A 15799-nucleotide genomic window follows, 5' to 3' on the forward strand; every position below is an offset into this window, starting at 1 on the left:
ACAAAAAACCCCAACATGGCCAAAGTTCATTAACCTTACATGACCTTTGACCTTGATCATGTGACCTGAAACTCGAACAGGATGTTCAGTGATACTTGATTACTCTAATGTCCAAGTTTAATGAACTAGACCAACAAACTTTCAAAGTTATGATGGTAATTCAACAGATACCCCCGATTCGGCCAAAGTTCATTGACCTTTGACCTTAATCATGAGACCTGAAACGCGCACAGGATGTTCTGTGATACTTGATTACTATTATGTCCAAATTTCATGAATCAGATCCATAAACTTTCAAAGTTATGATGGTAATTCAACAGATATCCCCAATTCGGCCAAAGTTCATTGACCCTAAATGACCTTTGACCTTGGTCATGTGACGTGAAACTCATGCAGGATGTTCAGTGATACTTGATTAACCTTATGTCCAAGTTTCATGAACTAGGTCCATATATTTTCAAAGTTATGATGGGAATTCAACAGATATCCCCAATTCGGCCAAAGTTCATTGACCCTAAATGACCTTTGACCTTGGTCATGTGACGTGAAACTCATGCAGGATGTTCAGTGATACTTGATTAACCTTATGTCCAAGTTTCATGAACTAGGTCCATATATTTTCTAAGTTATGATGACATTTCAAAAACTTAACCTCAGGTTAAGATTTCGATGTTGATTCCTCCAACATGGTCTAAGTTCATTGACCCTAAATGACCTTTGACCTTGGTCATGTGACATGAAACTCTGATAGGATGTTCAGTAATACTTGATTAACCTTATGGCCAAGTTTTATTAACTAGGTCCATATACTTTATAAGTTATGACATCATTTCAAAAACTTAACCTCAGGTTAAGATTTGATGTTGACGCCGCCGCTGCCGCCGCCGCCGCCGTCGCCGTCGCCGTCGGAAAAGCGGCGCCTATAGTCTCACTTTGCTTCGCAGGTGAGACAAAAAAACAGGCAGTTATTGGTCTTACTCTGACATTAATAATTCTTTTATTTTTTTCACTTTCATGTTTCCTAAATGTAATATCTTTAAAACTTCAGACATCAGTCACATTTGCATGAACTTGCATGAATATGAATTATAATGTGTTTTTAACAGTAAGTTAATATCTTATGAAGATAGATCAACCAAATGTGAAATGAACTACATTCATGCATATGTACAATGTACATGTACCTAGGCATCACCATTAAGTGGGGTGGGGGAGGGGTTGGTAGGCAGGGGAGGTGATCTCTCCCGACTTCTTCAAGAGGTTAGGGCTGGTGAGTCAAGACAAGCAAGTACAAAAACCCCAGTCTCAAAAAGACAGAGCAAGCACCATCACCGTGCCTGCTACACTGCCGCCATTTGCTTGCCTATATACACTGCACTTCGGGCGAGGATTGGTTTATTCAGCTATCTCTGAACCCACAGGAATTTTCGAAGTTGCGGTCGTCTTCGCTAGTGAACATGGGCCGCGGAACGGTTTTCAAAGTGGGGGAGCTGAGCCAAAAGTGGGGGGGGGGCTAAAAATCACAATCATATAGTCATTTTTTACGTTCTTGTACACGGTTTTGGAAATCACTTCAAGTAGTGAAGAAAAGGACAGGAGAAAAAAAGAGGATGTACAGTAAACGACAAAGGAAAAAAGAAATGTAAAAAGAAGAGAGGACAATATATGAGAGGTTTCTATTTGCTGAATTGCTTCTTGCAACAGGCACAAAGATTTAATCTGCCGTAACATGTATATGAACGTGTGTCTATACACTGTACAAACACATTCTGAATCTGTTTTGTGGGATCCAACTTCCATTCACCATAATTTCTTGGTATTACGGTACACTGTAACAAATCTATGTCAATGAACAATGCACACTTGAGCATGTGGTTGATATTCATCTACTATGCTACAAATAGATATTCTACATGTACCCATGTTGTTGTACAATGCCTAATAGCTTGTTGTACGAGAGCAGATGGGAGACTGAATGTCAAACATTCGTACCGTTGCACACACGACGTACCATCCAAAATGTACCACTGCACGGCTTTAGGAGGTGACGTCATAATACGATTCAATTCATATCACTCGGTACAAAAAGGAAGGTGAAATACGCATATAGCCTGCTGGCTAAATGCGCAATGCTGCCCGCACCCGAGATCATGTGCACTTGTATAATTTTGCTTTTCACTTTCAATATTTTTGCTCCCTTTCCATAGATTACTGCAGGGAAAAACTCTTGTTTTTTCATATTTTTGTTAAACCCAGAGGCAAGGTACAACACAGATAGCGAATATTATTATCCGTGCAATGGTGCGAGATTTCGCATTTGGTGAAAGAATCCGGGTAACGCCTCGTTGAATAGAGCATCTTTTTTTCACCTCATGTGAAATCTCGCACCATCGCACTCGTGCCTATTCGCTATTTGTATAATAACGCATTGAATGCTTACTTGTGCGTTGACATCGGCCATCGATTTCCTCGTAAAAAGGTACAATGCACGTCCCACACCCTTGAGATCCGTCCAAACAGGTCGGGAAACGTCTTAGATTATAAACACATGGCTTGAGGCATTGCTTGAATGACAGATCGTCAATAATTTCTGGAAGAAAAGAAAGAAAACAGATCAAAATTTAAAAAACTTATAATTTTTTTAGATTTGGTGCAGCATGTACTGTATGTTGACCCATTAGCAGGTGGTGATGGTGATGACAATAACCATGATGGTAAAGATGTTGACGAGAGTGATGATGGACATGATTATGAGGATGGTGACAACATTTATTACAATGATGATGACTCAACACATGATATTTGAAAAAAATTGTCAGTTACATTGTACATACAGTGTATGCAAAAGAATGTCTGCTGGAAAAGGTGAGTCTTTGGGTGAAGTAACAATGTGCTACAGATGGGCATTCCTATGAAAACGTACTGTATACATGTACCAAAATAGTATTGGTTGTAAAGATAGTAACAATACTAAACTGATAATATAAGAGCACATTAAAGTTTGAAGATGTCTGATCACAGCTGAAACTAAAAAAGCTGGATAAAAATAAAGCACAATTGCAACCATTAGTAATATTTGTTGTTTTTTATAAATAAAACACCCAATGTCTAAGGCCTTTATCCATGAAACTACGTATTTGAATGTATTATGTACATGTATGTATTATCTCTGAACATGTACATACATGTATCTGTACCTTTTTTAAGTGACCATGTGCTGGAATGGCAGTCGAGCTTATGCCAGGACAATATACATGTAATTTGAATGACTTGCTTGAGCCCTCTACAGAGTGGATACCCACCTTGGAACTCTTGTTGGCATGCTCCCCAGGGAGTGGAGAAAATGCATACATTGTATGCAGTCGTGACACCCAATATAATAATGAGGACCCAATGACAGGGTTATAATAAGTACATGTACAGTACTGAGAATAAACACAAAGTATGAAGCTCTAAACACATGTAAATGTAACCGTTATCATTATCCCTTATTATATTCATTTTTATCGTTGTAATTGTTGATGTGTTTATTATTAGCACCCTTAAACACAATTCATATTTCAATGTGACATTTCATCTAAGTGCATTTACTATGTTCTATACAATGAGGTATATACCTCCAGATTGTAAACATGACCTTTTAGCCAATATATTCTACTTTTATATTGTATGAAAATGGATGGACACAATTGGATCGGATAAGCAAAGTGGATGCACGAAAACTGGGGGAGGCATTAATTGTCATCCTGAGAGGGTTCCTCTATCATGTTCTTGAAGCTTTCATCTTCATTTCTCTGCTGCCCTCAAGCGCTTCGGATGAAAGGGCAGGTGGGAGTCTTACTAATAATGCCATGGCCTTCTTAGAGATGGATTTCAAAGTTGCACTTGTCACGCCAGAGAGATATATTCATGTACTTTCAAGAAAGAGGGATTATTTATAATTCAAAGTTACACTTGTCATGCAAGAGAGATATACTGTACATGTACTTTCAAGAAAGAGGGATTATAATTTCAAAGTTGCACTTAATTGTCTTGTGAAAGATGTGAAATGCCAATTTTGCAATGCATTAATATGTGTACATGTATCTCTCAGCAGATTACTTGGCGATTACACTGCATTTGTGTCAGAAAAGTTTTCTGATTGAGGAGATGGGGTACAGTTAATGCTTGTTTGCATTCTGGTACATGTACATCATGGTCAGACTATGACCTTTTCATTATGAGGGAATAGGTAAACGTAATCAATAAGTTTTAATAATAATAATAATAATAATATGTCCATTTATATAGCGCAGTTACTATGTGCATATACTCAACTGCGCTTTGATACTTGGTATCATATTATAACCCCGGCTGTAGCTGAGCCGCCATATTAATAGGCGCTAAAGCGTTCAAGGAAAAATCCTACCGGGTACCCATTCACCTCACCTGGGTCGAGTGCAGCACAATGTGGATAAATTTCTTGCTGAAGGAAATTACGCCATGGCTGGGATTCGAACCCACGACCCTCTGTTTCAAAGTCTGGAGACTAATCCACTGGGCCACAACGCTCCACGTTTTACCCTTCTTGCAGCATACATGTATTTTTTTAATGATGACCTTCAAATTATCCAACTGGAAATAAGTTTTTTATCAAATTAAAAAAAAAACTATTAAGTCCCATAGGTGTGTTTTGGGTACACGTGTACACGCCCGGTCAAGTCAGTGCAAGTGTACTGAATTCCATGACCGTGTACACGGTAGCATCTGTATAAAACTTGCGTGGGAGTTGTAAACAAGTGAACAATTATTTAATTGAACACAATTCTATTACCATGCTCACAGCCTCACATTAATTCTAAGTAAAATTCCACATTCATACCCACCCTTGAAGTTCTCTATTTGCGCTAGAATTTCACTCACATATTTTTTATGAATGAAATCTGTCTTGGGCCGGCCTGGGGCACGGGCAGCGTGCATGAAGTTTACATACAATACAGTGACGTTATGATTGATAAAACAAGCTCTGAGCTTTTTGCCACACCTTAATAACTACTACTTGATTTCTATTTCCCCGCAATTAAACCATGTGTAATTATGATGCCTATTCACCATTTGAAGTTTATTTTGATTCTTATTTGAGTCTCGCTCATCTCTTCATGCTGAGATCATTTATGCACCTTGAATTCATGAATGGAATTCATCGTCATCGATCGCGCATGCGCATTGTGCTTTAATCATACCAGATCAAAATTGTTCTGAAAGGAAAATCATGATCACGATCAACGTAAAATAAATCTTGCTTTCATTAACAATATTTCTATTATGACCATAGAACATTATTTAATCTTAATATTTTAACAATAATTTGCAAATGATAATCAGTGATATGAGTTTAGAGTTTGATGTAATTCAATTTAATTAAATTTGTATTTCGTTTCCATTTTTAAAGATGGACATCACAAATTCTGTAACGAGTGATGGGTGCACTTGTCTAAAATGAATTATATCATGTCAGGATCGATTTTCAAACATCGCCGTTGCAGAAACTCTTCTCACGATGGTAATGTCATTATAGAATACAATTTTACATGACATAGCAGAGTAAATTACGTTTGATATTCATTCCCATCAATTTGAAGCTTGTTTGTGCCCAACTCATTAGAATTCATGAATGGAAAATTATGTCATCAATCGTGCATGCAGAATGTGCTTCTTTATCTCGGAGACATCCGGAGTACTTCCATATTCCAACATAACATAACTTTGCTGACATTACCAATATTTTTAGTATCATGGCCTTAGAATTTATTAAATCGTAATAATTTAACAATAATTTACATCTAATAATCATATAAATTTAGAGCTCAATTTGAGACATTTGTATTTATTTTGGTCGAGTCAGTGGTCTGCAATTATCTTGAGTCTAAAAAAGGATTATCAAAAATATCATTATCAGGATTAATTCTTGAACATTGTCGTAACTCATATTCCACAAACTTTTCTTACAATCATTATATCAGCATAGAATACCAATTCAAATGACCATCCTGAGAAAATTATGTATATCTATTCCCATGAATTTGGAGCTCATTTTGGATCCAACAACATCTCGGCCAAGTTGGTCTCCGCTAGACTCACTTGTTGGGCGGCAAGCACGCCTCTCGTTTCGGGCGGGAGAGTGAGTGTAGTATAGGGGCTGTAGTGTGTGTGCGAGTCTGGACTGTGACTGTTTTTTGACCAAGAATTGTTCGGATCGACTTGATTCTGCCTTCCATATTGTTTTTTTTCAAACGTAAGGCCTAAATGTTGTCATCTGCAAATATCATTATTTTAGATATTTTAGGAAGAATTCTGCTAGGATACCTTTTTTTTTAGTTGATGTTTTGTGATCATGGAAAATACAGACGATCTTCACTGCTCTGCATCTGGCTGCTTGTGCAACGCTTAACCCGGCCTTCAGCGCATTTCAGAGCGGTCATGACAGAACCAAAAAATTACTTGATTTACCCGCCTTCAAATTTTGATGCATCAATCGAATTAAAGCTGTTGACAAAATAATTGATATGGCTACAAAGGCCTAACGCAACTTATCATATTATGTAACATAACTGGCTCTTCGGGTTTACAACGTGTACACGACCGAAAAACAGGCTGTGCACACGTGCATCAAAAATAGACTTTCAAAACAGGCCTAAAGTCCCATGATTTTTTAAGTTTTGACTCCACTCTTAGAAGACATGTAAGAACATTTTTTTTAACTACATGTATGTATGTACCCCCTTTGTATTATGAACTTTCTAGTGAGTTTTAATCCAATTCTTTTTATCTTTTATTTGAAATAGAGCCAATACGATAATTTTGAAAATGTCCACTTTTGCTTGGACATTTTTTAAATTCTCATCAATCATTTTGGAGGTTATTCTTAAGTATTACACTTTAGTGAATTGCTTTCAAGCACTTGATTTTGAGACAATTTTAAATGTTTAATTTCCCAGTCACCCCCATTCCCGCGTACCCTGTTTAACAGGTGTACATGTAGGTCTTATCTTTATCTTGAATTTTGATGATAGTTATAAATGCCCATGTAAATGTTCATGACTGTATGCGAAAGTGACAGAACACACTGTTCTCCTAAGTGAAGAGATGTGGATACGTACAGTATCTGTTCCAAAACAAATTTACATCTCTGCCGAGGAAGTGATGAGCCATGTTTGAACATTGAAGCCTTCTTTGGGTTCATAAATGGTAACAAACTACATGTACATGTACAGTGTACATGTAGCTAGACAAAGATAGGGTAGATTGCTTTCCAAAAAGGCAAAATCACTAAATCCTCTAACAAGCTTCACAAATCACAACAATAACGTGTAATTCTTCCAAAAGTTGATTTCATTAGGTAATGGGCAATACATTGTACATTTTAATATAGGTTTCTGACAGTGCTCATCGAGTCATGATGAAGAAGGAAGAAATACTAGAAAAAAATTGAATCGAAGATACATGTATGCTGCATATGCATGTAAAGCAACATAATAATATACTGCAGAGTGCAGACTTGCCAGACATGTAATTTCATGCACGCTGGTACTTGGCATGGATCAAAGCTGATAATTTGAGGAGTCAGCAAAGCAGCACCATATGATTGATGGGCTCGGGGCATTAATTTCTATATTCTTAAGGCAAGGCCACTTTTCTATAGGGTATATTTCTTTATAATAGCATAAATGAGGAAAAATATTAAAAGGGCACTAAAAAGTCTCAGGTCATCATGGGCAGTCTGGGGTCAATATCTCAAAAATTCGAAGGCCCGTATTCTGAAGTCAGGTTTACATGTAACTTAGACCATGGTCTAACTCTGTGGTAAAATTATGGGAAGCCAAAAGTGTCAAAATTTTTATGAAGTTGTATGTTTCTTATGTTTACTGTGCTCTTTCCTGATTCATTGATGGTGAAGACAATCATCTAGTTATACTACCTAGACAATTATGAATTTATGAATGATTTGAGAGCCAAATGAGCTGAAAAAAGATATCACTGCTGTTAGTGATTTATGTAACAATTGGCTATCCATACTTAAACCACAACTTTAAACCTGAGTTGAAGTTAAACCCGACTTCAGAATACGGGCCAAAAATTCAATCTCTCAAGACATGTTAACTTTATATTTTGCCTTTGATCTGTCTGTCACTCTCTCTCTCTTTCTCTATCTCTTTTATATTTTCTTCCTCTCTCTCTCCATAGATACATTCTTTTCTCTCATTTCTGCCAAATTCAATGTACACTGTGCAAGCAAGCATTAAGCTGGACTGGATTATGGTTTGGATAATTTCCATTTACAATCCAACCCTGGCTTAAAGTTGACCTACTTCGCAATGAATGGTTAAAAATGCCTTGGAAATTAATTTAATTTAGGAAATGAAGGACGGCGTAATGGAGGCTTTCAAACTAAGAGCTCATCATGAAAAACCTGACAATGGACTGGTTCATAATGCATGAGCGATATCATGCTATTCATTATATTCATCATCCGTTATGAATACAGATGTTGAATACACAACATACAGCTCATATCTGCCTGATTTTTAGAAGAGGAAATTTACCTTGGGGCCAAGTTGCTTTTAAAAAGGCAGAGAATTAGAGAAAATCCATTAAATACAGTAATAAAAAAGAGTTGTGACTTTTTTTCAATTTTCATTTTGTAATAAATAACTTCCAATTTTTAATGGTTCATGATCATGAACAACATCTAGCATTTTCTGAAAGCATAACGGGAGCTGCTACTGTATGTAACGTAAAATGAAAACTTTAAATCCCTAACTCTTTATACATGTAATTATTCTGATGGTTTTGATTGCCAAACTCAATGAAAACTTTTTCCTCATTTTGTGATTTTGTATTACACCCGACTTGATATAAAGGTTTTGTCTGGATTTTGAGGCATAAGAAAAATCGTGCTGAGGCAAGAAATGGAATTGCTTTTGACGAACAGTACATGTATAACTACTTATGAAAACAAAAAAAAATCACATGAAAATTTTGTCCAGAGTTTCAGAGACACCAGATATTCAAATAACCAGGATACTTTAACACCAGAAAGCTCAAATTATTCACTCTATTGTAATTGTATTGTAATGTAATAATGTATAGTATGTGCTGTATACATGTACATGTATTTGTTCTTATAATTGTTTTATGTATTGTGCAGGGCCCTGGTTGACAAGTGTGTCAATCACTGAGAAGCTACCTGGGTAAAGAAGATGAATTAAGTAATATAAAAATATCTTAATGATGATGATGATGATGATAATAATAATAATAACTTCATCTTCTTATAGCACTTTTTATGAAATTCATATCAACACACTTTAAAATATAGATAATTTAAAAACGTGTGAAGAAAAGATTGAATTAGAAATGGTGTAATAAAAAAATAAATGATCATGGTCTTTTTTAGATACTCATTAATTTTTTATCATTTATGATTTAGAACCAATTTGATATTAGGGATAGCATAAATGGATGCTGGAAGGTAATTCCACAGATGTGGGGCACACATGACATCATACAACATATACATGTACATGTATGTAACTCATACCAATGTGAAATAATTAAATCAAATAGTACCATCCATATATTGTCATTACATTATCAGTTTGTTCAGACAACTTCAGAAAAAAATTATTAGACCTTAAATGTATATTTACAAGCATGATGCTTTTTCGTATTAAAGCTTTAATAACTGGAGGATTTGCCTAACCATGTTAGAACGTTAAGAGAAATGTTTCTGAGCTTTCATACACTTTGTATGAACGAGGGCCCAGGTACATAATTTTGTTTAATGAAGAGAAAACACTGCTTATGTAGGTGGGGCAGACCAATTTCAGACCAATTCCTGATGGGTCTACATGTATAATTAGATATTCAATATTTTTTCATATATATATACAAGTATGCCATCCTCAAATACATCAACTTGACTAAGATAGGATTATTATTCAAACCTAAAATGTACATGCATAATGCTCTTTCATAAAAGCTTTAATAAATGTTGGATTTGCCTAACCACGTCTGAACATTAAGAGAGATGTTGCTGAGTTTTTGCACACATTGTATGAACGAGGCCTTTGGTTAGCCGGAAATGAACCCAGGTGGCTTTCCATAATTTTGTTTAATGAAGAGAAAATACTGGAAATGGTCGCTGCACTGGTGTAGTGGGGCAGGCCAATATCAGACCAATTTCTGATTATAATAGATTGTAGATGTAAATACATGAATTTTGTAATATGCCATCCTCAAATACAACTTGACTTTTAAAGATACAATGTAGGATTAATATTAAGACCTGAAATGTACAAGCATGATGCTTATAATAACGGTTGGATTTGCCTAACTACTTCTGAATGTTAAGAGACAAATGTGTATGCTGCTAAGCTTTTGCACACATTGTCTGAACGAGGCCTTTGGTTAGCCGGAAATGAACCCAGGTGGCTTTCCATAATTTTGTTTAATGAAGAGAAAATACTGGAAATGATCGCTGCATTGGTGAAGTGGGGCAGGCCAATTCGGACCAATTTCTGATTATAATAGATTGTACATGTAAATACATGTTACGCCATCCTCAAATACAACTTGACTATTAAAGATACAATGTAGGATTAACATTCAGACCTGAAATGTACAAGCATGATGCTTTTTCATATTAAAGATATATATGTAATAACGGTTGGATTTGCCTGACTACTTCTGAATGTTAAGAGACAAATGTGTATGTTGCTAAGCTTTTGCACACATTGTATGAATGAGGCCTTTGGTTAGCCGGAAATGAACCCAGGTGTCTTTCCATAATTTTGTTTAATGAAGAGAAAATACTGGAAATGATCGCTGCATTGTTAAAGTGGGGCAGGCCAATTTCAGACCAATTTCTGATATAATTAGATTGTAAATATTTAGTTACATGCCATCCTCAAATACAACTTGACCATACATGTAGAATTAATATTCATAGTGTCAAACATTATATGGATAGCTTAAAAATGCAGGTTGGGTTTACTCCAATGGTGTCCTTGAAATTGGGTGACACCATATTGACATGAATGCCTTTTAATGTACAAAAATATAATGAATTAAAATAATTCATTTTTATGTGTCTTAACACCTTACACTCACTCAGCCATGGTATCACATATCAATTAATACACAGCTCAGAAATAACCCCCCCCCCCTAAAAAAAAGTCAAACCACACATACATATAAGGCGGTGCTGCACCAGCCCAAATTCTCAATTTCAAGATTTTAGCCCGATCAGCCCTCTTCGCGATTAATCTTGAGATTCAAGAAACCCCGTCTCCACCAGCAAGAGAAGAGCAATTAGTGCTCGAGCGAGGCATCAATAAATATGGTGTGATGCCGCGAATAAATAATTCCGAATGCGTCTGCATCTGCGAATAAGCTGGATAATTTGTAAATAGCACATCATTTTGCAAATACCTGAAGCTGACTTGGGATTGCAATCTCAAGATCAATCCAGCAAACTATCCCCATGATTGTATCTCCATTACAATAATCTTGACATTGTACAGATCAAGATAATTTGCCAGTTCAGAAATAGCGCGCTAATTTGAAAACTTGGGCTGGTGCAGACAGCCCTTGTACACACCCTGTACATGTACACAGCAATTTTGGTTAAGAATAGCCTCCCCCAATGGAATGCAATAACAATTTAAGGTTGAATAAATAATTGTAACATGGTCTAATGGCTCTCACTCTCTTCCCTTATTATATTCAGACTGATATTCGAGGGGAGGAGATGGTCTCTCCAATCTTATTTCATTTATCACTTTTACTGGGCCCTGTCCTTCAAAGATTTAGTATTGATCCAATCAACTTCAACTACATATGGAAATCCATCAGTGTCGTATTTTTTTCTTCAGAAAATTTGCACAGTGTACTTTGTGAGCAACGAGAGGCGCCCTGACTTTGCAAGAAAATACAGTACATCATATCTAGAAAATAATTTGAATAAACATGTGTTTTAGATGTTGGCATTGCTGGCTTTCCATAGGTGTGGTTGATCAAATCAATTGCAACTCCTTGTAAGACGGGGCCCGGGTGGGTGTTTCATACAGCTGTTCGTAAGTTAAGAGCGACTTTAAGAACAACTGGTGATCCTTTCTTGTGGTAAATGGTATATTGAATTGGCGATGGTTTAGCACGTGAGAAGGGTTCATCAGTCGTTCTTAAAGTCGCTCTTAATTTACGAACAGCTTTATGAAACGACCCCCAGATCTGTTTCTGTATCTGAACTGTAGAGAAAATATTTAAATTGTGCATATTAGGTTTATGTAAGAAATATGACACAAGGTACATTTTTTTTTTTAGATTGTAAAGGGGAATGCCACTGCACTAAGTTCATATCACATACTACATCTGTAGCATACCTTATCAATTCTTATTCAAGGCCCCTACCTCTAAGATCTCTTGTCTTGGTTGACTGAGAAAAGACTTTTCTGCAGCCACAATAAGACTGAAAGAGAATTCTCTGAGGCATGGCAACTGTGTCCCTTGGACAATAGTCTGAACAGAGGATATATACTGTGGAGATCACTTTGAAAACAGGACTGTATACTCAACCAAGGATCCTGCTTCAACTGTGCACAGCCTGTCTTGTCATGCATCAAGCTTTCGTTACATTAAACCCATCTTCTAATTATCAAACTTTCCTTTTTTCAGAGTACATTGGTGGTATATCCAATATAGATCTTCACATCTGGCTGTCACAAATCAAGCAATTTTTATGTTATTTTCTGTTAATCATTTCCCAATTTTTGTTCTGAACTGCAACAAACCAAAGTGTCATTGTCACTATCATCATCAGTTGGCATTCTAAAACTATTCTTACTTTTATTGATTGATACATTGTTCAATCATCGTACCAGTTGATTCAATAATGAATATCATATGAGTCTAAAAACTACCTTATATTGTCAACAATAGGGTAGGCCTGTCACATTAAGGAGAACCAAAATAGGAGAAGAGAAAAGATTTCTCCCCAATGTTTGGTGTACTGTAATTGTTATTATTTTCACTATTGTGTTATTATAACTCATATCATTATTTTATAATCATTATCATCATCATTATTATGAAATTATTATATTATTATTACACTATTATTATTATCTATTCATTATTAATATTATTATCATCAATATAAAATGAAAAAAAAATTATTCTTTAAAAAGACATTGAACCATTCCACTGATTGCTTATAAGAAATCTTTATTTTAATGTATAAAAAATAGTATTATAAAAAAAATACTGGTCTCTTTATCACAATTTTAGATACATGTTCAGCAAAAGGACTTCATCCAGAAGTCTGGGTCATATGGATTTTGTCTTCTATTTTTTCAAAAGTTGTTTGTTTGTTTGTATTTATTTACATATAAAAATAATATATTCAGTGTGTTTCTAAAGAGACTGTTTCCGCACATGTGATATGATTGGTATCATGGTCCCATATTTGAATATAATTATAAATGAACAATATTTGAAGAGATGTACTGTATCCACACAAAATGGTGAAATCATGTGCATTCGTGAAAATTGATGCTCAATTTATTTCAATTAAAATAATTTAGAATGATATATTGTGAGGGAGCACATACATTTCAAAAGGGAATAAAAAGGTAAATATCTTGCATTTTTCATGCTTTTTGGCTTGCTTTCCTTTAATGTGTATTCAAACAGCTGATAGGAGTCACTCATTTAATGAACAAGGTTATGATAGGAGTAGTGGTCTGGGTAGTTGTCACTCTTTGAGGTCAAAACATTAACATTTAACATGTGTACCTCGTTTAGTTTCTTTTTAACATGGATATTTGTCCCACAAACACCCAATAATTACACAAAACCCCGCAAATACCAATACGTGGGGCATTAGGAATTAAGCCAACACCCTGCACTGTCATTCACTCACTGGAATTCGCTCAACACGAATGGAGCATAGCCATACGGCAGACCATGGCGTAAAGTCAAACAGCTGACGGCCGAAACCACCTGTAATAATGCGAAGGATTTTACACTTACCAGTTTCTGAATTATCTGGTTGTATGGCGGTAAGTGGGCAAGGTAAATGGAGCACAAACAATAACAACAGCAATTTTATAAAGATGATATAGGTAGCCATGTTTCTTCTCGCGAATAAGCACAATTTGGAGGAGTTTACACGGCAAATTCCAATTTAAACATCCATGATTCGGTGCCAGTAGTGTATTGAATGCCGTTGCGCTACTCGAATGAATGGGCGAACTACGGCGATGAGAACTGTGCGAAGCATGCAGTGCAATGGTGGTACAGTACTTTCGTACACACTATTTTGTGTGTCGTGTTCACCACAGAATCCCAAAATACAGAAAGCAGATGAGGCGCCACATTAAAGTGGCGCCTTTGAGGGTTATACATATTGGGGTTGCCCACCCGAAACTTGCTTCAAGTTTGCCTTCCTGTTGTCATAAAACCCAATACCCATGAACTTCGTTCTATCTTGCTAACGAGGTAAAAAGTATATAATTAATTTGAAGTTTGCATTGGCATATTAGTAGGCCTAAATTACGGACCATTGTCACCACCACCACCATCATCATCATCAATGTCGTCGTCATCTACCTGATTGTCTGTTTATCTTATGTCGTTGGCCTAATGAAGGACCCCGGGAAACTAACACTGACGAGTGGATACCATGCACGACCCCCAAAAATACGTAAAAAGGATGTATTTTCAAGATAGGGCACGTTACATACGTAACGTAATAAGGGTGTCAAAAATAATGGGGGGAAAGGGGATAGGCCTATCTATTTCGCTAGGAAAGCTACGTGTTTAGGATCAAATTTGCGAGGGTATAAAAAATACAAATGTTTTATAGCCCCAACAGTCAACACTATACATGTATAGAGTACGATGTGCGAGAGGCGTGGGAGGTGGGGCCGTAAAACCCAATGATGTAGGTAAAGGTACAACCGACGCCCGTGACATTATGTTAGGGGTTTCAATTCAGGGAATACATGCCAAGAGTATCGTTTTGTTCCCAATACTTGTTAAGGGTAGGGTTTCACACGCCAATACTTGTTAAGGGGTGCAGTTTTAGAGTATGGAAAATACTTGTTTAGGGTGGTATTTTAGACCCCACAGTCGCGCATAGTCCCAGGGGGGCCACTTCCATTGACGAGTGGATACCATGTGCGACCATGGGGTCTCGGAAAGCACCATAAACAAGTATTTTCCGTATTCTGAAAATGCACCCCTTAACAAGTATTGGCGTGTGAAACCCTACTCCTAACAAGTATTGGAAACAAAAAGATATTCTTGGCAAGTATTCCCCGAATTGAACCCCTAAACAAGTACAGCGATATTTTAATGTCACGGACGTCGGTCGTCAGTGTTACCCTTACCTACATCAATTGGTTTAGTACGGCCCAACTTACCACACCTCGCGCAAATCGTGCTCTAAACACGTAGGGTTGACTGTTGGGGCAAAAAGTATATCCTTTATATAACATTTTAGTCTTAATTTTTTATACCCTCGCAAATTTGACCCTACACATGTAGCTTTCCTATCGAAATAGATACCATTTTTTAAACATTATTTTGAGTGTTTTTTACACCCTTATATTACGCTACGTATGTAACGTGCCCTATCTTGAAAAAGACATCCTTTTTTACGTCAATGTAAGTGGCCCCCTTCTTTGGGCGCATGGTATCCACTCGTCAATCGAAGAGCCACCCCCCCCCCCCCCGATTTAGCCTAATATACTATACA

The 15799-nt window shown here is 36.5% G+C and overlaps 1 protein-coding gene across 1 annotated transcript in view; it reads right to left on the reverse strand.

Moving 5' to 3' along the window:
• Positions 1 to 14416, reverse strand: part of LOC121429141 — a 29715-nt gene extending 15299 nt beyond the window's left edge. Inside the window, exons 1-2 of the mRNA XM_041626063.1 lie at positions 14071 to 14416; positions 2441 to 2590 (exon numbers count right to left, since the gene is read on the reverse strand). Of these exons, the coding sequence (XP_041481997.1) occupies positions 2441 to 2590; positions 14071 to 14170 (250 nt within the window). The 5' untranslated portion in view covers positions 14171 to 14416. The remainder of the gene's footprint in view (positions 1 to 2440; positions 2591 to 14070) is intronic.
• Positions 14417 to 15799: the final 1383 nt, after the last annotated feature.

The sequence above is a fragment of the Lytechinus variegatus genome, chromosome 15 (assembly GCF_018143015.1).
Source record: "Lytechinus variegatus isolate NC3 chromosome 15, Lvar_3.0, whole genome shotgun sequence".
NCBI lineage: Eukaryota > Metazoa > Echinodermata > Echinoidea > Temnopleuroida > Toxopneustidae > Lytechinus > Lytechinus variegatus.